The sequence below is a fragment of the Penicillium brevicompactum genome (assembly GCF_028827555.1).
Source record: "Penicillium brevicompactum strain IBT 35665 chromosome Unknown utg000003l_segment0_segment0, whole genome shotgun sequence".
Lineage (NCBI taxonomy): Eukaryota > Fungi > Ascomycota > Eurotiomycetes > Eurotiales > Aspergillaceae > Penicillium > Penicillium brevicompactum.
In genome coordinates, this window is record NW_026623206.1 from 1,113,974 (window position 1) to 1,132,244 (window position 18,271).

Below are 18,271 nucleotides of genomic sequence, written 5' to 3' on the forward strand. Positions count from 1 at the left end.
AAGGGTTGATGGTAGTAAGAGTGTGGGAGTTGTGAGGAGGTGAAAGTCGTTGAAAACCGTGAGCAGTAGTTTACCCTACTTTATACAAGACCACTTGTCGCTTGCTCCTGCAACGGGACGTCGTCGGGTGGTCGGGAAAGGAATATCGGGTGACAAACGACCGACATGGGGGATCATCACAATTCGCCTTGTATACATGTAACTTTACTGCGGTGTATAATTGCTACTTCGGGTCAAATTGTGGTTAGCCCCCGCGCACCTGCGATGCTGCGGGAGCTATACGAGACAATTTACATTGCTGCAGGTAACCGAAAAACAGAGTAAACATTAGTGACAGTGGGGTAGGATGTATTTTTCCTAGTCGACCAGGGTAAACATAAAGCATAACAGAAACAGATCGTGACATCGTAAGGGGGAACATAAATAGCACAAAAAAGGTCGGATCAACGCAGTGCACGCAAGCGATCTTTAAGGAAATCCATATCTCGGTCATGATCCGTCCCACGCTTTTCTAAGCCGCGAGCATGATCCTGAACCATAACGGACTGATAGTGACCATCTCCATCCGGCGCGCCCACAGTCACCCAAACAAACTTGGTTCCGGGTGACTTTGGCTGCGGGCGCTCTTGTGTTCCTTGCCAGAAGGCTTCATCGGGCATTGAATCCGCTGAAGGCTCGACTGTGGGTGGGCGACCACCCAATCGTCCGAACTTGATCCAGACTCTGAGAGTATCTTTAATGAAAGCGATCTTCTGAATGAAGGCATTTGCGTCAAGGATGTCACGAATGCGGTCCTCTGTAGAATTGACAGAGTCCCCGTTCGCGATACTGAGGAAGGTAGCAGCCTCGTCAGAAGCAACAGTGCGAGTGTCGAAGCCAGCAGGGTGCATCTTGCCTTTAGTGGCAAAGTACCGAGCAGCTGAAGGAGACAAGTGGTAGAAGTCAATCCACGGGGAAGAGCTACGAGTCCGCCCGGGCGAAATCACTAGCTTGGTGTGGTCGGGGAAGTTGAACTGGAAGGCTCCGTCGCCGAACCCCCATATGCCCACATTTCCCAGACGCTGGTAGAACTTGATGAACTGAGCGCTGTTATGCTGTGGCAGATCTGCGTCCATGATCCCTTCGTCGCCATGACGGCCAAGAGCTCCGATCATGTATTTACCAAACTGGTCGACCAGCTTCATGCGCTTGATTTTCTCAGCATCAGCTCTTTCTGACTCGGTACCACCGCTGGATCGAACTCGCATCGCCCGTGAGGTCTTGACATCGAAGAGCATCGGCGAGATGAATGATCGTCGGATGCCACGGCATCCCAACAGATCATCGTCCCGATTTTCAAAAAACTCAACCGAGGGGCCGGTACGAGGGACGAGTTGATCTGCCTCGGAATAATATATTGGTTTTTGATCGCTCTTTTCATCGGCAACACTGCGTGCCTTGCGACGGATGTGGCGTTCACCATCCCGTACCACCACGCTTGTTGCGGGCTGGCCATTTTCACCCTTGAAGACACAGCCCACGCTGCCATCATCCAGCACATACCCAATACCATAGCGATTGGTATAATCGACCCACTTGATGACATATGCGTGAGGCTGTTTTCGTGCGCCGCCTCTTCGCCGGCTCGGTGCATGGTTGACCAAATTAGACAACATAAGCCGCAAGTCGGTATTGACTTCGGTCAACGAAGTTCTGGGAAGTAGTTCGCAAAGATCTTCACTGTGGAAGAGCGGGCTGACCCCGAGGGAAGAACGCGCGCGGCCAGCAGTCTTGCTGTTGGATCGGCTGATGCCATTGGAGTTGGACCTGCCTAAACCATTGGACTCTGACGAAGACTTGGATGGAGCCAATGATTCTATAGGGCTCTCTCTTTGTTTTTCAACTGGGGTTATGATGGGTTTCACGTCCGCTCGAGATGAGGACCGGAGGGATGTTTGGCGCGTGGTTGTGGGCCTGCGCTCGTCTGGTCTTGTGTAGGGCTGCCGGTCTCTGGTTGAGATGGGTGGCTGTGGCATCTCCAGGTCAGCGGCTGCCAATCTCCGAGACTGAGAGCGAGTTTTGCCCACAGTCAGGCCATTCGGCATGCTTGTTGACTTTGCTAACTGGGGGACAATCTCCTTCTCCTTGCTGCGCAGAGTGGTTGCTTGAGATGCAGATGCCATCCGTCGTGTTCGAATAGGTCGCTCTGCTAACCCTCCTGTAGTCGGTACGTCTCTGTCTGTGGTAGGTTTCACCTCAGGTGGTGGCACATCACGGTAGGGTCGTGACGATGCAGGAGGGTCACTGACCCCAGGTGCCCTTCGTGGAGACATAGGTGGTACACGAGCCTGCTGTCGAAGCGTTGCGGCGTGACTCTGTCCTTCCATTCGACGTTGTTGGGCAGCAGCAAGTGCGGCATTCGTGCGCAACGCAGCCACAGGGTTGGGACGGCCCGAAGTACTCCGTGCAGACATTGTCGACATAGTGCTACTGTTCAGCATAGACTCCTCACTCTTTACTACCTTCCGGGATGTCTCCGTTAGGCACCAGTCACCGTCAAGATCATGGGGCCATCTGTAGACAAAGTCAGGAGCCAAGGGTATCACTGGACGTAGTCCCCTTGAATCCTCTACATCACACTCAGAAAATGCAGACTTTGAGCAATTCCTACCAACTGACTTGCGAGCGGTTCCATCAGGCTTTCGCCCTACACCACAGAGAGAGTAAAACGCAGCCCGGCAAGAGTGATAACGCTGACTCGGATCGTCCACCTGGTATACATAGGCTCGCAGCTTTTCGTCGGAATCCAGTCCGTAACCGCTTACCACAGCATCACCTCGAGGCGACGCATCCTTGAGCCAGATTGGCTTGTTGAATCGACATGCGGGGTCTAGTTGGCGAGGGATGCAGCCATCGTACATGTTGAAGAACGGATGCTCAACGATATCATCTGGATCTGGTCTTTCCTCGTCCACAAGGTTCAAGCACCGGGCAACCAGGTCCTTTGCCTCCTCGGGGATGAAGTTGTTTGTGTCCGATTCTTTGGGCCACACATAACTCAGATTCCGAACTTTTTTGTAAATCTCCTCTTGTGTTTTTGATTGGAATGGAGGGTATCCTGTGAGCATAGCAAAGCTAGAATAAAAGTTAATCTCCATATTGCAGGATTGTGATATCGCAGAGCACTTACCATATGACACCTAGAGACCAAATGTCGACCTTTTGTGTATGACCGCCCTTGCTCTTATCCAAGACCTCGGGGGCGATATAATTAGGAGTTCCGCACAGAGTGTTTCGTCGTTTGGCATCCTTATCGGACAGGATCATCGCAGCCAGACCGAAATCTCCGACCTTGACATTCATGTTGTGATCCAGAAACAAGTTTCCCATCTTCAAGTCTCGGTGGGCGACAAATCTCTTGTGAAGGTACTTGACAGCGGCGCATAGCTGAATCATCAATCGGCGAACCTCTGGCAGACTCAAGCAGCGGCGTTTTCGGACCATATCCATTACCGACCCATTCGGACATAGCTCCAAAACAACATATGTGCTCGACTCGAAGGCAAAGGCGCGGTAAAACTGGACAATAAAAGGGTGGCGCATTTTGGAGTGGATTTGAAGTTCGGTTCGAAACTGAAAACATCGTCAGGCGCACGCTATCAGCTGGTCTCCAGATTTGAAACATACCTTCTCCTCCATCTTCTTTTGAGGCATCTGAGACTTGACAACCTTCATAGCATAGATTCTTCCATTGCGTGCTAATGAGCCTTCATAGCATACAGCAAAGCCGCCTTTTCCCAAAAACCCACCGATCGCATATTGCTCCCCACCATCCTCTGGTTCCGTTACGACGGGCGGCGGTGGGTCGGCGTGGTTCTTGGAGACTGCGGCTTTCTGCTGGCCGCTTGGTGGCGCGGCATGCTTATCAAAAGGTTTACCGTCCATGGCCAGTTTCGGTTTGATCATCTGGTTTGTTGAACGCGGGGAGAGGGCCTCCATCCTTGGTTGATTTTGTGTCGCCGAATTAGGATGGAAGCGGTAATTCGAGTGCGCGCAGTGAAGGGGGTATCGAGCGTAAAGATCATTAAAAGCGACGACTTGGTGTTGTGCAGAAGGGTATCAAGTTTCCCCAAGTTTCATCCCTGCACCGATCATCAGAATTCGCTCGACCGCCGGCAAACCGAAGCAGGGTCCCGTTCAAAATGACACATGGGAAATAAAAGACACACTTACCAAAATGCAAGGCGCTAAAAAAGCAAAACTGTACAGAGCTCCGAAAGCAAACAGCACCTCAATTGAGGGTTGGGTGAAGATGGAGAATCGCAGACCACAACAGTTTGCTCGAAACGGTAATCGATAAACATTGCCGTTGGCCCGTGAGGTCACGTGCCCAACTGTTTACTTTTTGGACTATCGATTTTTTCAGGCCCATCGTCATTAGATATTATTGCTCTTCATTATTAGTTTGTGAATGCGTAGTACTGTTTACTGAGTCTCTGTGCTTCTGTACTACATTAAAATTCAATTGCAGTTGAAATTCGAGATGTGCTCATGTGCTCGAGAATATATCTGTTAGTTGTCGCTTGTGACCCACGCCCCGTTGCCTTAGCGTTGAAATTTATGCTCCATAACCTTGGAACAAATGCCTGGCGCTAGGCGTTGGGCGCTGGGACAAGTAAATAAACTATTTAGAAGTCTCCATAGTCCTCCGATTTCAATTTTCAACCATGAAAACACAATCAACCTCTACCCATGAAGTCAGGTAGGACTTGGATTTCAACAGGGCAGACTTTGGGACCTCGGGAGCCACCAACCTTGGAAGTTGCTGTATAGTCTTCCAAGGCTCCAATCATCTGGCCACTTCGCTCAGGAGTATTTCTGGCTTCTCAATATTCCTCCAGTTAGGAATCATGAAGCCCGTGGCCAGGTAAACACAAACCACCGTATACTCCATGATCAGACCCATAGTCACAAAAGGGGCGATTGGACCGCTTAGATCATTCCATCTCGGGTCAGATGGCTCGTACACAGACAGAAACAGGTACGAGATGCGAACAATGATAAACGGTGTAGCCAGGATTGTAGCATTGTGTACCTGAGAGAAAACATCAGTTTTGGGTGATGGGTAAACATCGGGATCATGGACAACAAACCGTTTTGCTGGTGGCCGAGAGATAAGACCGCTGAGTCCAAAAATATATTTGCACGGCGAGTAAACACACAACAAACACCACGACAATGATGTATCCGGTCTTGACAAGCTTTTGGCCAGTAAGTGCATCGCTGACTGTGTCGCTCCCTTCCAGAGCTCCACCTGCAACAGTAAGACCAATCCCGACGAGGAAAAGAATGCGAGCCGCAACTAAGCATTGTCGAATGTGCCGATTCATATTCTGCTCAAGAGCCATTCTGCAGGAAAATTAGGAACGCAATCCTCGATGAAGCTTTGGGGTTTTAGAGATCTGCCACTCACATAATTCGAAGCAAGCCCAAAGTTGCTGCTATCAAGGGGATCATGCCAGCATTTAGGAAAATAACTGAAGCGATTGTTACGCCAAGATTGGAAGATTTCTCTGCGATGATGACCAGCACACCCGCAGTAATACGGACTACAAATCATTGTGTTAGAGGTTCCACTTGCAAGATCATGGGCCTTTGATTCCGTTGCATCACTCACCAAGGGAGAAAAATGTCAGAACGATCCACGCCATGCGGGGTCGTTTGTGTCGACAAGATGCAAGGTAGAGTGCAAGTACCGTCACTGGTACGTAGAACACAATTTGTGCAACACTCAATTTTGAATGACTGCCAAACATCGTGAATTTTATCAAGGCTTTCGAGGTTCTCTAGTGTCGTAGTTGACTGTGCAGAGTACGGAGTACTTGTCGAGGAATGATGATTTGAGGACGGGGTTGAGATGTATTCTGTGCTTATGTAGAAACGGAACAAAAGACCAGGAGAGGAAGACTCATCAACCTTTTATAAGGCATTTCATTCCCTGGATCCTTTTCTTGCAATCCGGCTGTGCTGAATTTTTGTCTATAGATCCTCTCGCAAGATCAGCCCCCTTTTTGGTTTAGCGCCATGGAGCTATTGGGAGCCGGGCAATGGCGAGATTTGATTGGACATCCACCGCCCCACCTAAGCAGAGCCCCGGGGCCCCGAGGCTTGTGAGCAAACGCCACGACTCTGTAACAAATCTCTGACTCAAGGGGGAGAAAAGCACGATCAACCATTGCATCCTGACGCTGAGATTTCTGTGAATGTTTTGCATTGGTCAGTGCTGTGATATTCTCGCGCCACAAGATACTCGACCTGTGACATGGTGGGAGTAGCGGGTAAGTCGAAAGGCTGCAATACCTGCCGTAGGAGAAAGATCGCAGTGAGTGGCGCTAGATCTGTACCCACAACAGCGCTTGACTGATGGGGTATCTAGTGTGACCAACAAAGGCCAGCGTGTGCAAAATGCATACGCTCCAACCGAGAATGTGGCGGGTACCAGAAAGACACTGTCTTCGTCATGGTTCAACCAGCAGCCGAGAAAAAACATACTTATATCAGACCAAACTCCGTTTCTTCGTCCGGTACACCTGAAGAAATGGACGTGGAGCAGACTACTTCCAGTCCAGCCACTGTGGTGCAACAAAATGACTCCCCGCGTTCCTTTACCGAGACAAGCATTGCATACGGGGTGATTCATAGAAGCATGGAATCCCACAATCTCTTCCAAGCTTTTATCTCGAATTGCTTTCCAACCCATTTATCACCAACTTCTCACTCCTGGATTCCCTTACTCGGGAAGATACCCAGCAGAGTTGAAGCGTTGGAAACATCCACTGCAGCGATTGCGGCTTCGGCAATCGGTCATATGTTTCAAGACACTGCTCTGATAAAGCAAAGCCTTAATTATTACACCCGTGGCCTTAATCAACTTCAGAGGGCATTGCGGGATCCGAATCTTATGCGAGAAGACGGTACTCTTGCCGCATGCATGGCGTTGAGCCTTTACGAGGCACTTGAATGCCCGAATCTGGGATCCGAAGGCTACTTCAACCATTGCCATGGTCTGATTGCCCTGATTAAAGCGCGTGGCCACGAGGCGCATTCTTCGGGGGTGGGGCATCGATTGTTCCTTGGCGTTCGAGTCCCAGGGGTAGGTCTACCAGAAGCTCGGAGTTTGCAATTTTACTTACTATATGATTCTTAGATATTGTCTGCCTTGTACTGCCGCACATCGAGCATGTTCTTGGAGCCCAGTTGGATGGAAAACCCCTGGGAAGGGATACAAAAAACACACCGTGATCGGGTAACAGATTGCTTGGCCCAAGCCCCTGCGATCCTAGAGCAGGTAGGATCACTGATCCACATGAGTCCAGTACAACAATCGAGCCTGCTTCAAAAACTCATAAGTGAGTGTGGGCACATCGACGAACAGATTGACAACATCTATGAAGACATGCAACTATCAGCCGCAGGTGCTCTTTACTGGCCAGTGGAATCGCAGCTAGATTCTGTGGCTGGATTACAGGGCGCCACAACCCTTTTTCCTGTCATTTTTTGCTTTCAGAACATCCAAATCGCTGCTACATTGGTGCTGTTATGGGCAACGCGGACGATGCTTTGGGCGGGCCTCACCAACATGTATCAGCATCTGGAAGCAATTACACCCTGTGAGAGCTTCAGCCCAAGCCCCAGTTTGGAGGCGCTCAGTGGCTCAAATCCGGCTCTTCGTTGCAAAGATTACATATTGATGGCTCATCAAGTCTGCCAATCTGTGGAGTACTTTCTGAATGATGAAATGATGCTATCTGGAGCCTTATCTGTGAGCCCTGCACTTGGAATCGTGGCTGACAGTCTATGTAATCGACCGGGACATGCAGAGGAGATTGCATGGATCCAACGCGCCATGGGATTAGCTCGTCGGAAAGGAATGGGTGTGCTGGAACATGTCAAATTATGATCAAATGATCGGCGAGTCTGGAAAAGCTCTTTATTCGGGCACCGCATATCCTTGCTCTGCCCAGCCACGCAGGCCGCTCTCACGCAGTGAGCTTTGTTCCTCATGACTCGGCTGCGGTCCTGCTTTTCCACGTCGCAGACGAGACTCCGGAGTCTCCAACATAGGCAGATCTTCATCTATCCTTGCGGTGTCGAATTCGTATGTGCGGTACTCCGCATTGTCCCATCCGGTTGCTGCGGCATAATGTCAGTCCATCATCATTGCACCGAAAAGCACATTTCCCACCTTCATTTTTGCAGCAATCCTCCCAGTCGCCATTCAGGAAATGCATAAGCCCACCATGTGCGACAACCACGATCTCTTTCTCGGGCCTCGCCTTCAGCCAAAGTCTTGCCTCGCGAGCTCGGGCAGAGACTGCTTCTCTTCCAGGGTGGTATCGCCCAGTCTGCTGTTCGATGGTTAGACCCAACTAGCCACTTCCAGGGGCCTGAGGCTTGCCTTCTGATTCCAATTTTCAGGAATGAGATCAAAGTCGATTGAGACGCTGCCCTCTTCAAATTCTTTCCGCAGGTTTGCGACGTCACTGCCAATATCGCACGGGAAGTCACTAGCTTCCTGTAAATCCGCGTTTAGGATCAACTTGAGATCCTTTCGACCCTCAAACACCGGGGCGAAGGCTTCCAAAGCTGTGTATATTGTTCTCCGGAGTGGCGATGCGACGATCAGTTCGACGTTGGCATGGTCGAGGAACTCATCGCGGAGCTTTGCGCACTGTGCTTTTCCCTTGTCTGTGATTTGAGGGTCCCTGACATACCAGAACTCGTGGCTCAGGTTATGCACGCCCTGTATATAGGTGTGAGTTTTGCGACGAGATGATGCGCGTCTTTTCGTAAACATACCTCAGCGTGCCGTACAAGGTGAATCTTTGGTGGCATCTTGGGAGCTTGGAGTGACAAGTAGTTGAATAAATGAAGACGGGGTGATATGCGGTGGATTTATTTGTCGGCTCTAGACCCGATTTCTGGACTTTAACCAGATTGATAGTAGTGGATTGACACTTGAAGGGCTCCACTCGGGGTGTTGAGCGCAAATCATCAGCTGATGTCGCATTGTTGCGACGATTTGAACCTATCTGAGATAGCCGTTGAAACTGAATGATCAGAAATGAAATCAATGCATACGTTTCCCAAATTGACTACATATCTAAATGCTTTCTTCCAGATTTTGTAGTAAAAGTCATCGGAGACAACGCCACACTCTAAACCTCCACGTCTTGGCTTCCTTTTTGGGTTAAGCCTCGACCGAAAAATAAAATGAAAACAAATGAGATTTTGGCATGGCATGGAATTGTATTCCAAGTCATGGCTGTGTGATCTTGAATTAAGTAACTTTAGCTCGATATTATCTGATTGCGCCCCTCGCTTGGGGCTGAAATGAAGAAACCCCAGCTCGGCCACGAAAGATCCAATGGAGTAAGAAAAAAATCGTCAGCGCCGGAAGCTGACCCGATCCCGTTTAGCATGCGATGAAACGCTGGAAGTTGTCAAAAATGTATCGCTTAGCCTGCTAATGATCTGCAGGGTGAGACGTATGGACTTTGCCTTTCCATCACCAACTTGTGAGCCCCCGCGCGCGGTCAAACCCACCCCTCAATTGGTTCTCGGGGTGTACAACCTTGCCCTGCAGCACAGTGTACTTGACAATACCCTCACAATGCTCGGGTTTGACACGAGCTAACCAAATCATCTGCTGATCTTGTTTGCGATAAATCAAAACATTTGCTGAGAACTTGTGTCCGCCGACATGCGATACAAAGAAAATGCCCACTCCACCGGTTCGCGAGTCATCTGGGTCCCGATCGAGCCCCAGCGGACGGAGATGCCTCTCAAGCTCGCGCTTAATAAGTGGGGCCGTGATTCCACAACGGGCGTCTCGTCGTCGATGTGAGCAGAGTAGAATGACGTAGTCCAACTCGCAGGGCCGAGTGCGCATCGAGACCGCAGGGGAGGCAGTGATATTAACCTTGTCTTCATCGGCGGGATGATCTATGTAGTGAGTGATCAAGCTTTGAACATCTGCCTGTCTGACTGAGTCGACGTATGTGAAGGATGGCAAGATGAGCACTGTGGTAGCTTCGGGACTTTTTTCAATGAGTGAGTCGCCGGGAGGGTTCATGTTTGAGGCTGAAACCATGATGCGCTAGATGAATGTCAGCTATGATGCAAAGATCTTTCGTTATGATCGACTTACACCGAGCTCCGACGTTGCTGAGTCGAATGCTTCCATCAAGCTTCCCGACTCTTTTTCGACCTTCTCTTTCCAGTCTGATTGTCCGGTCGCAACGAGCACGTGAGAGTGAAATTCTTTGATTTGGCCATAGAGTGGGCGTGAGGTCTCGACCTTGACCTTCGATGGAAAGTGAATGGTGCAGTCGGCGCAATCCTTCGAGCAGTCCGGACCATCCTCGGTGGGGCTCACCTGGGGAAAGATGTACTCGTTGGCGCTAGAGCGGCCCAAGGAGAGCAACGAGCGCAGCATGGTTGACGATGAGATACCAAAAAAGTGGTAAGTCTTTGTGTTGCGCAAGAAAGATTAAGTAGAGCTTGGAAGAGAATGGAGCTTGTGGTTGCCTGATATAGTTGTCCCGTATCTCCGAGATGTCCGGGATCAGACAAGGCCGACCCCCGATCTGATGTCTTTATCTCCGAGACTTACTCTTTTTTTTAAAATTAAAATTAACTCGATGCTATTGGTGGGTTTTTAAACGAGTGCTATTGAACCTTCAGGCCTACCTAGCTTCTCAACGCTCCGTGGTGATTAGATGCTGTAGACTGGCCATGACCTGATAATATGTGGTTATATCAGCTCAAGCACACACCTGGGCACCAAACCCCCGAGACCGATGCACCGCTATGTAAGCACTTTGAGATGTGGATGAGGTATGTATATGTCTAAGCTGTTTCTCAAAATCAACATGTCAATTTTTGAAATGCGAGTGCTTATAGAGTTCCGTTCTTCAAAGTTACCTATAATAGCAACCCGACTTGATGACTGTGAGAAATTTGTTTATGGTCTGAAAATGTTAACTGTATCTTTCATTTACCAAGACGAGAGTCATAGACCATTGTAGGATTAACTGAAAGTCAAGACACCCGTGGACGTTGATGGCGGAGTAGAAATCTTGTTGTCTATATTTTCTTTCTAGACAAAATACCAACATTGCCATGGGTACTTGTTTTACATTTGAACACTACTTTAAAAACCTTGGACCTGCTAAACTAACATTTTAACATGGCCTCCTGTGGGATATCTCAAGACCAAGCTTCTCAAAACAATGTTCCTGGGCTTTGATCAGGGCTTTCATGTCATGGTAATCCTCGTTCCAACATCCCACAATTACATTACCTCCAACTAGATCATCGGTGGGAGGGAAGTCCTTGGTACTGAAACGCCTTTTGACCAGAGCCGCATAGCCCAACACATCTTTGAATGTCCATAGCTCTCTCCTTGAGGATCTATAAGGGTCGTAACCCGTCATGATGGCATAAAAGGTGGTTCCTAGAGCAAAAATATCCATTGCTGGTGTGAAGGCCGTCATGTCCACAAAGTCGAAAGGATCGTTTTTGGGGTTGGCAAAGCCCGCACTTGGAGAGCTCACACCTCTTCGGCCATCAATTGTTGAACCACCAAAATCGCAGATCAGAAGATCGAGAGTTTGCTCCGAATTGCCGTGGAGTAAGAAGTTGTCGGGCCGAATATCGCAGTGGAGTATACCATTTTGGTGGAGATACTCGACCGCCTCCGCTGCCTGGGATCGCCATTTTAAGCGCAATAACAATTCGATCTTATTGTCGGTTGATTTGATGTAGTCCCACAGTGATCCATGACTAGCTTCTTCGAACAAAAGCCCTCTGGGATCTTCAGAGGGGCCAAGATAACCATCGGACTTAGAGCCAGAAGGAGAAGCCGTTGAGCATCAGGATAAAAAGACGTACCGAATTATCCTGGGATGAACGCCTAGTCGGTTCAAAATCTCCTCTTCCCTCTCGAAAACCTCTTTAGCATATCCAGGTCCACCGTAGACCTCCATATCCTTTGGGTCACCACCCCACCACTTTTGACGTGGAACTTTGACAATAATGCCAGACTTGACTCTGTGGACCGAGCTGCTTGCTCCGCGACCAATGTCGAGGTCCATCATTTTTGAGCGATCCCATTCGTACAGGCCCGTGGCTCTAATTTGGATAACTTCTTTGCCGTCAAGCATTACCGACCCGTTGGGAAGTGTTTCCTTAGTCCTAGTCCTGTGAGCAAGTTTCCAGGCCTGGGATTGTGGATCGTGTACCTCTGGTTCCGTCTCTTCGCCCTCCTCCAGCTCTCTCCACTCTGGGGCCCGCTGTTGTTAGAACATCAGTTTTTTTACTATGCCCCAGAAACCAGAAGTGTTCAAAGCTCGAGCGAAGGCCAACATACTTCTGCAGGTGCTGCTGCCATATTGTGATGTGTGTAGGAGAAAAATAGAATGTCAAGAGTTGCCTGATTGCGAGATAAGTTAGCTGGCCGATATCTCAATAAGCACGACAATGAGTGAGAAAATGCTTCAAACAATGAACAGTGCGGGACTCCTACAGTAATTCAGAATCAAATTGCGTCTGGAAATTTTCATGTAACTTCCGGCAACATTGAAGGAGAATGAGATGTGGCAGTGAAATAGTCAAAAGTAGAAAAGCCATCGCTGTATCACTTGACCCCTCATTAACCCCTGCAACTTAAGAAAGGCACATGGAACCAACAAAAGACCAACCAACTGCCGCCCCGACGTACGGTGTACTCCGTATGGGTTCCAGCATTCCTGAACTGCATTGACGCCCCGCTTAGGCCCCTTCGTGTTGGGTTGGTTCTCACATCGAGGCTGATTGGTTGGCATGCGCTCTTTGCTTCTTTCTGGGGGATCATCTCAACATTATCCGGGTGTTGGTTGCCGCTTTCTCCTGCCTCATTAGTGTTTTGCAACACTACCACTCAGAGACAAGTCATCAACATTAGTGAGGCAAACGCTCTTATAACCAGTCATTTACTCCGTACTGTTGTAGATATTGGTGCTTTCGTTCTCTGTGGTACGTGTCCGGTGGGAGCTCTCCGCCATTGTTCTATGTATTTTCCCGTCGGCCTGGCACTGAATGAGCAAAGCTACCTCATTATAGAAAGAGGTGCCATGGAAAACACAGACCAGTCTGCTTAGAATTTTGCCTAGGTCTGAGTCAATTTAATGTACCTAGCCGCAAAAATTTGAGGGGGAGAAAATAAGATACATTATCGAACTATGTTCGATGACTTCCTTCGTATATGAAGGACCTTGCATGTAGGTACATCCGAATCTCCCTCTTTTTACCTAGGTACCGCCCCCAAAATCGCTTGTCATGTCCCTATTATGGAGCCGATAGGCCCTGTTGCTTCCAAGCCTCCCGTGAAGGTGGTCATTGCCAACGTAACACCAATTTTTGCGTCATCAAAACTCTGCGCTCATCTCACCAATGCCATACCAGCCACAAAGGTCATCGATATCCCCGATAAAAGAACCTATGTCAAGGTCGTTGCTAGGCAGATCACTAATACTCGACCCCCAAGTTTCCTCCAAAGATGGAGTACCACTGGATCCAGACGTACTGTCATTATTTCCAACATTGCCAAGACCGAGCACGCATTGCGCAATTGTCTGTATCTCGCGAACATTCCTCGCTGTTCTCGGCCATAACTCTCCTAGAACCTTGAGACATCCGATCGTCATTCGGATTTGATCTCTTGCGATGGCTAGATCCTTGCCTTTGAGGAGAGCGCAGCAGGCAGAAAGCAGCGCTAATGTCCCTTCACTCACCATACATGTAGTGAAGGGCGTGTGGTGAAATTGTCGAACTGGCAAGGCCAACAGTTGGATTTGAGCCTCTATTGCCCGCAACACACGGACTGTATGTACGTTTACCAAATCCGGTGTTGGTATATCGGAGGTCGGTTCGCGAGCGCAACTGGACGCTTTCTCAACGGCATTGAACTTGAGAGCTGATAGAGGTCGATGGAGGCCGATTGTCGATCTAATAGTGTCTAATGAGGGGAGGGCTGGGTCAATCAAGATTTTGAGCTTACACATGGATCAGCAAGTGAGCTTGGAACATAAGCTCGTCAACTTCGCCGGCCGCATTCATGACTTGCTTTCGATCTGAAGGAAGTAGAAGTCGCCAGCCGTCCAAGCTGGAATCAGCGGCTTGGATTATATATGTCGAGTCTTCTTTCGTAGCAACCGTTGGAATTGTGGATATCGCAGAAGCAGCACACTGCACGGCGCCAATCAGATAAGCAAAGGATGAGAAGTGGGTGTCCTTGGGACCGAATTCACGGCAATTGAACTCGTGTATTGTCTTGGGGACAGGTATGTTCTGTCACCATATTAGCTGTCTGATTGTATCATTTTCATCGGATTTTGAAAGAAATTCCAGCACTGACCCCTGACTCATAGTCCGACTCATCGCATGGCAGTTCCACCGTAGCGTCAATGTTAACAGCTCGGAAGTTCATCGTCCCCAGTGTGCCAGCATAATAAGTCTCCACAATATATAGCATCCACCAAGTTCTTCGCCAAGACTCCCTTAGAACAGGGTCATCAACATCATGTGTCGCTGCGAATTCGAGGCGGAACATTTGTAATTCAATGGCAAGCTTGTTTGCCATGTCCATCTGGAACTTGGCCTCATCTTTGTATTCATGCCAAAACAAAGCCATCGAATAAAGTAGTCGGCATGGAACTAGTATTGAATTTGAGTCATCTGCTTGTGTGATAAATGCCTCGAGTTGCTCCTTCAACAGAATCGACCATTCATGCTCCTTGTAGATATTGCCAAGTAGACGAAGGGCTGCAATCAGAGGTGCAAATTCCTGCTGTTTGTTTGGATCTTGACACAGCCTTTGCAAGTGAATTTTGGGTAGAACGAAGGGGTGACATATGTGAAATGTCTTATAGTAAGAGTCAACAAGTGGATCGGTCTCCACATTGATGGGATATGCGTTGCTCGCTACCAGCAAAGGCATTTCGCCATTACCGGCGGGTGCGATTAGATCTAGTACACTGTGCTGGTGATGAGGGTCAAGCTCAGGACAGAGACCCGCACCATTTGCAGGCTGCCAAGCCATTTCTTTTGCGGGACTTCTTTGGGCGACGAGGCGATTATTGCTCCCCATGGTCAAGCGCTGGCGACGTTCGGCCAAAGCTGCCCTGTCAAGACCACCGCGCCGCGACTGAGCATAGCGACATTCGTTATTTGTATCAGAGCAGCGATCACAGGAAGGTTTCTTGCCGTCGCATTTTAGGTGTCGTGAGCGGCAGGGCAAGCAAGCTAGTGATGAGCGCGTGGCTCGAAGGCCCTGAGATGAGCCCTTCGAATCCATGAGCTTCCGCGGGGTATGAATGAGACCAAAAGCCACATCGAATGTGTGAGTGAGATGAGCGGGAACATTCCGCCGATGACCCATCCCAGAGACAGGCGGCACACCGCCCGGCAAACCAAGAGTATACGCGCCTAACGTGATCCCATCTTTCTTCAAAGGGAACTGAAAATAAAATCTTGGAAATAATCTTGGCATTACCCAAGAGAAATAAACTATGTGGGATGGCTCAGAGGATTGCCTAGTATGGACGAAGATAGGGATCCAACTACACTGTCGACCTCCAGTATCAAGATCACGGATAACAACAATCAAGTGGAATTTCGAATTGTACTAGTGGTGAACTATAGAAGTGAAGGGTGGCGTCAGGGTCAATTGTTGGCCCATTTTAGGTTTGCTTTCCTTTCATCCACCACCTGGGCAACCGTCTCCAATTAGCCTGAGGCCCTTGAGCCTCATGTCTTCATTTTTTGAGCGACAATATCCTTATATTCTTCATCATACTGCACCAGAACAGCGGGTCCCTCTCGCTCCAGCGTCTCGGTGTCAATCACGAAGTTCACAAAAAATGACGCCGGCTCGTGTTTGCTCATGTTTGCGCTGATCCGATGATGACACCCCGGAGCTTCATACCACGATTCACCTTGTTTGATCACCTTCATCGGCTCGTTGTTCATCTTGTTCAACACAGAGCCCTTGATGACATAGGCAGAGACGTCAGCTCCTCCATGGCGATGAGGAGGCGTGGCGCCATCTGGAGGGTATTCGACGAGTAGGCCCACAATTGTCTTTCCGGGGGAGCTGGCCAGCTTGTATTGGTAAACGAGGGTGGTGGCCGCAAGAGGTCGGCTGGTAGTGAAGAAGATCAGTTCATGTGATGATCGCAAGGTCAATGCCAATCCACATACCTCGGGTCATATTTTGGCTCTTCCATGGCGGTATGGGTGTGACTGGTAGCTCCTTTAAATGCGCTCCAAATGATGAGTTTATCAATTTGTGGGCAATCGTCCCTTTTATAGACCCAAACGCCTTGCTGGCAGTGATTGATTGAAACTGACCACGATGACAAAAGATCAAACAGATTTGGTGACCCCTGAGCGGATACCCGATACCCGGCTCGTCAAACCCTGTCACTGTCAACTCCTGGCACTGGTCACAATCCGACGCTGCTGCATTGCGACATGCAGGCTTCGCGGGAATGTGGGTCCGGGTATCCGTGGAGGTGGGGACTAGCCGGATAGGCTACTCGGCGTGCATAAGCTTCTCATCGGGTTCCCGGTCCGTTCATCACTAGACGCCTGCGCGCGTTAATCAGAATTGGACAATGATATAAATGAGACTATGCTCTGAGGAGGTTGAGAAGTCTCAAACGGGATTAGCATTTCAACTGTGTTGAAACCAATCTACACTTGCTGTGATATCCGACAGACTGCACACAAACTCCGCTTCAAACATGCGTGCCATCCGCGTACATCCGGCTCCTTCGTCCTCCGACCCTTATTCACCCTCTAACCCGGCGCCAAGCTCTGCCTTACATCTAGAGGAGGGAATCACTACCCCCAAGCCATCAAAGCCTGGCGAGCTGCTCATTCGCCTCAAGGCCACCACAGTGGTCCGGGATATGCTGACATGGCCCGAGACTTATTCCCATGAATATGCTATAATTGGAAACGACTTCTCCGGTATCGTGACCGATATTTACGATGACAGCAGCAAGTTCAAACTCGGGGATGAGGTCTTCGGCATGACGGACGTGGATCGTGCAGCAGCCTGGGCAGAGTTCACAATTGCCACCGAGGAAGAAATCGCTCTCAAGCCAAAAGATCTAACCTGGGAGCAAGCTGCAGCGCTGCCGCTCAGTGCTCACACGGCATATGAGGCTCTCTTCGTCCACGCCGGTGTTGCGGTTCCATCTGTTGACGTTGCCTTGGAAAACAAAACTCGGCCACGCCCCTCCAACCAGAGAATTTTGATCACCGGTGCCGCCGGCGCCGTGGGGATACACCTGGTTCAGTTGGCCTCTGCTGCAGGGCTCCATGTTGTGGCCGCCACAAGTTCCAACCTTCGAAACCGAGACTTTCTTCACGGCCTGGGTGCAAATGAAACGATTGAATATACCTCCCTAGACGTCGATCAATCCGAGTTTGATTTTGTGATCGATGCAGTTGGCGGCGACGTGCTGGCCAAGTGTTGGAGTCGCGTGAAGGACAACGGAGTTATTGTTTCTGTCGATTCAGCCAGCTTTAATTTTGTCCAAGAGCATGAAAAGCGAGGACTACGCAAGCCGGGCGTTCGAGCCTTGTTTTTCATTGTTGCAGGGAGCAGCAGCACTCTACAATACCTAGCGGAACTTGCTGGACGAGGCATCTTGCAGTCCCTCGTTATTCAGACTTATCCTTTTGAGGACGTGCGAGAAGCATATGAGTTTGCGAACGGACGACACACGGGACGTGGAAAAGTTGTGTTGACCAACTGAAAATCGCCCAAAATTCACGTGTGGTCTGCCACTGCTTGGCCACCCAGACCGGAGCGACCCTAAAGGCAGATCCCCCTGGCCGCAGATACTCGGTGGCATTCGTGGGGCAGAAAACAAGACCTAGATAGCCAATCATATACATTCAACACATGCTGAAGGGAACTCTGCCGGCGATTGAATCTGCATCAATGCGTCGATGATCAAGATGACTGACTTGTGCGATTCTTGGAGTTCAATGAATGACCAACTTCCCGAATCGCGTCGCCCGGCGATTTCGCCTTGCAAAATCACATTCGAAACGCGTGAACGCGAGGACGCAGGGGTTTAGCGCGACGAGATCAACCCTTTGGTGGGGCAGCGTTGAGCACCGCGCTACGGCTTCTTGCGGACGTCGTGAGTGGGCCCCCAGAACACGAAAAATG

The 18,271-nt window shown here is 49.6% G+C and overlaps 9 protein-coding genes across 9 annotated transcripts; 2 read left to right on the forward strand and 7 right to left on the reverse strand.

Moving 5' to 3' along the window:
- Positions 1-443: 443 nt before the first annotated feature.
- N7506_004269 (CDC5/polo family serine/threonine-protein kinase) lies at positions 444-3,978 on the reverse strand (the record flags this gene model as incomplete). Its single annotated transcript, XM_056953563.1, has 3 exons — positions 444-3,114; positions 3,170-3,612; positions 3,667-3,978. 3 exons carry the CDS (start codon positions 3,976-3,978, stop codon positions 444-446), a joined length of 3,426 nt encoding a protein of 1,141 aa, XP_056812452.1.
- An 850-nt stretch (positions 3,979-4,828) lies between these two features.
- N7506_004270 (uncharacterized protein) lies at positions 4,829-5,690 on the reverse strand (the record flags this gene model as incomplete). Its single annotated transcript, XM_056953564.1, has 4 exons — positions 4,829-5,162; positions 5,209-5,388; positions 5,453-5,588; positions 5,657-5,690. The coding sequence occupies 4 exons, from the start codon at positions 5,688-5,690 to the stop codon at positions 4,829-4,831; spliced, it is 684 nt and encodes a 227-aa protein (XP_056812453.1).
- Positions 5,691-6,499: 809 nt separating this feature from the next.
- On the forward strand, positions 6,500-7,939 carry N7506_004271 (uncharacterized protein; the record flags this gene model as incomplete). Its single annotated transcript, XM_056953565.1, has 2 exons — positions 6,500-7,132; positions 7,187-7,939. The coding sequence occupies 2 exons, from the start codon at positions 6,500-6,502 to the stop codon at positions 7,937-7,939; spliced, it is 1,386 nt and encodes a 461-aa protein (XP_056812454.1).
- Positions 7,940-7,969: 30 nt separating this feature from the next.
- N7506_004272 (histidine phosphatase superfamily) lies at positions 7,970-8,874 on the reverse strand (the record flags this gene model as incomplete). Its single annotated transcript, XM_056953566.1, is given in 4 exon segments — positions 7,970-8,172; positions 8,225-8,387; positions 8,405-8,782; positions 8,839-8,874. 4 exon segments carry the CDS (start codon positions 8,872-8,874, stop codon positions 7,970-7,972), a joined length of 780 nt encoding a protein of 259 aa, XP_056812455.1.
- A 673-nt stretch (positions 8,875-9,547) lies between these two features.
- N7506_004273 (sucrase/ferredoxin-like domain-containing protein) lies at positions 9,548-10,477 on the reverse strand (the record flags this gene model as incomplete). The annotated part of the gene is made up of 2 exons (XM_056953567.1): positions 9,548-10,138; positions 10,190-10,477. The coding sequence occupies 2 exons, from the start codon at positions 10,475-10,477 to the stop codon at positions 9,548-9,550; spliced, it is 879 nt and encodes a 292-aa protein (XP_056812456.1).
- A 748-nt stretch (positions 10,478-11,225) lies between these two features.
- Positions 11,226-12,433, reverse strand: N7506_004274 (protein kinase family protein; the record flags this gene model as incomplete). The annotated part of the gene is made up of 3 exons (XM_056953568.1): positions 11,226-11,850; positions 11,935-12,335; positions 12,413-12,433. The coding sequence occupies 3 exons, from the start codon at positions 12,431-12,433 to the stop codon at positions 11,226-11,228; spliced, it is 1,047 nt and encodes a 348-aa protein (XP_056812457.1).
- Positions 12,434-14,076: 1,643 nt separating this feature from the next.
- On the reverse strand, positions 14,077-15,460 carry N7506_004275 (uncharacterized protein; the record flags this gene model as incomplete). The annotated part of the gene is made up of 2 exons (XM_056953569.1): positions 14,077-14,370; positions 14,438-15,460. The coding sequence occupies 2 exons, from the start codon at positions 15,458-15,460 to the stop codon at positions 14,077-14,079; spliced, it is 1,317 nt and encodes a 438-aa protein (XP_056812458.1).
- Positions 15,461-15,828: 368 nt separating this feature from the next.
- Positions 15,829-16,307, reverse strand: N7506_004276 (cupin domain-containing protein; the record flags this gene model as incomplete). Its single annotated transcript, XM_056953570.1, has 2 exons — positions 15,829-16,222; positions 16,282-16,307. 2 exons carry the CDS (start codon positions 16,305-16,307, stop codon positions 15,829-15,831), a joined length of 420 nt encoding a protein of 139 aa, XP_056812459.1.
- Positions 16,308-16,826: 519 nt separating this feature from the next.
- On the forward strand, positions 16,827-17,849 carry N7506_004277 (NADP-dependent oxidoreductase; the record flags this gene model as incomplete). Its single annotated transcript, XM_056953571.1, has 1 exon — positions 16,827-17,849. One exon carries the CDS (start codon positions 16,827-16,829, stop codon positions 17,847-17,849), a length of 1,023 nt encoding a protein of 340 aa, XP_056812460.1.
- Between the last annotated feature and the right edge of the window lie 422 nt (positions 17,850-18,271).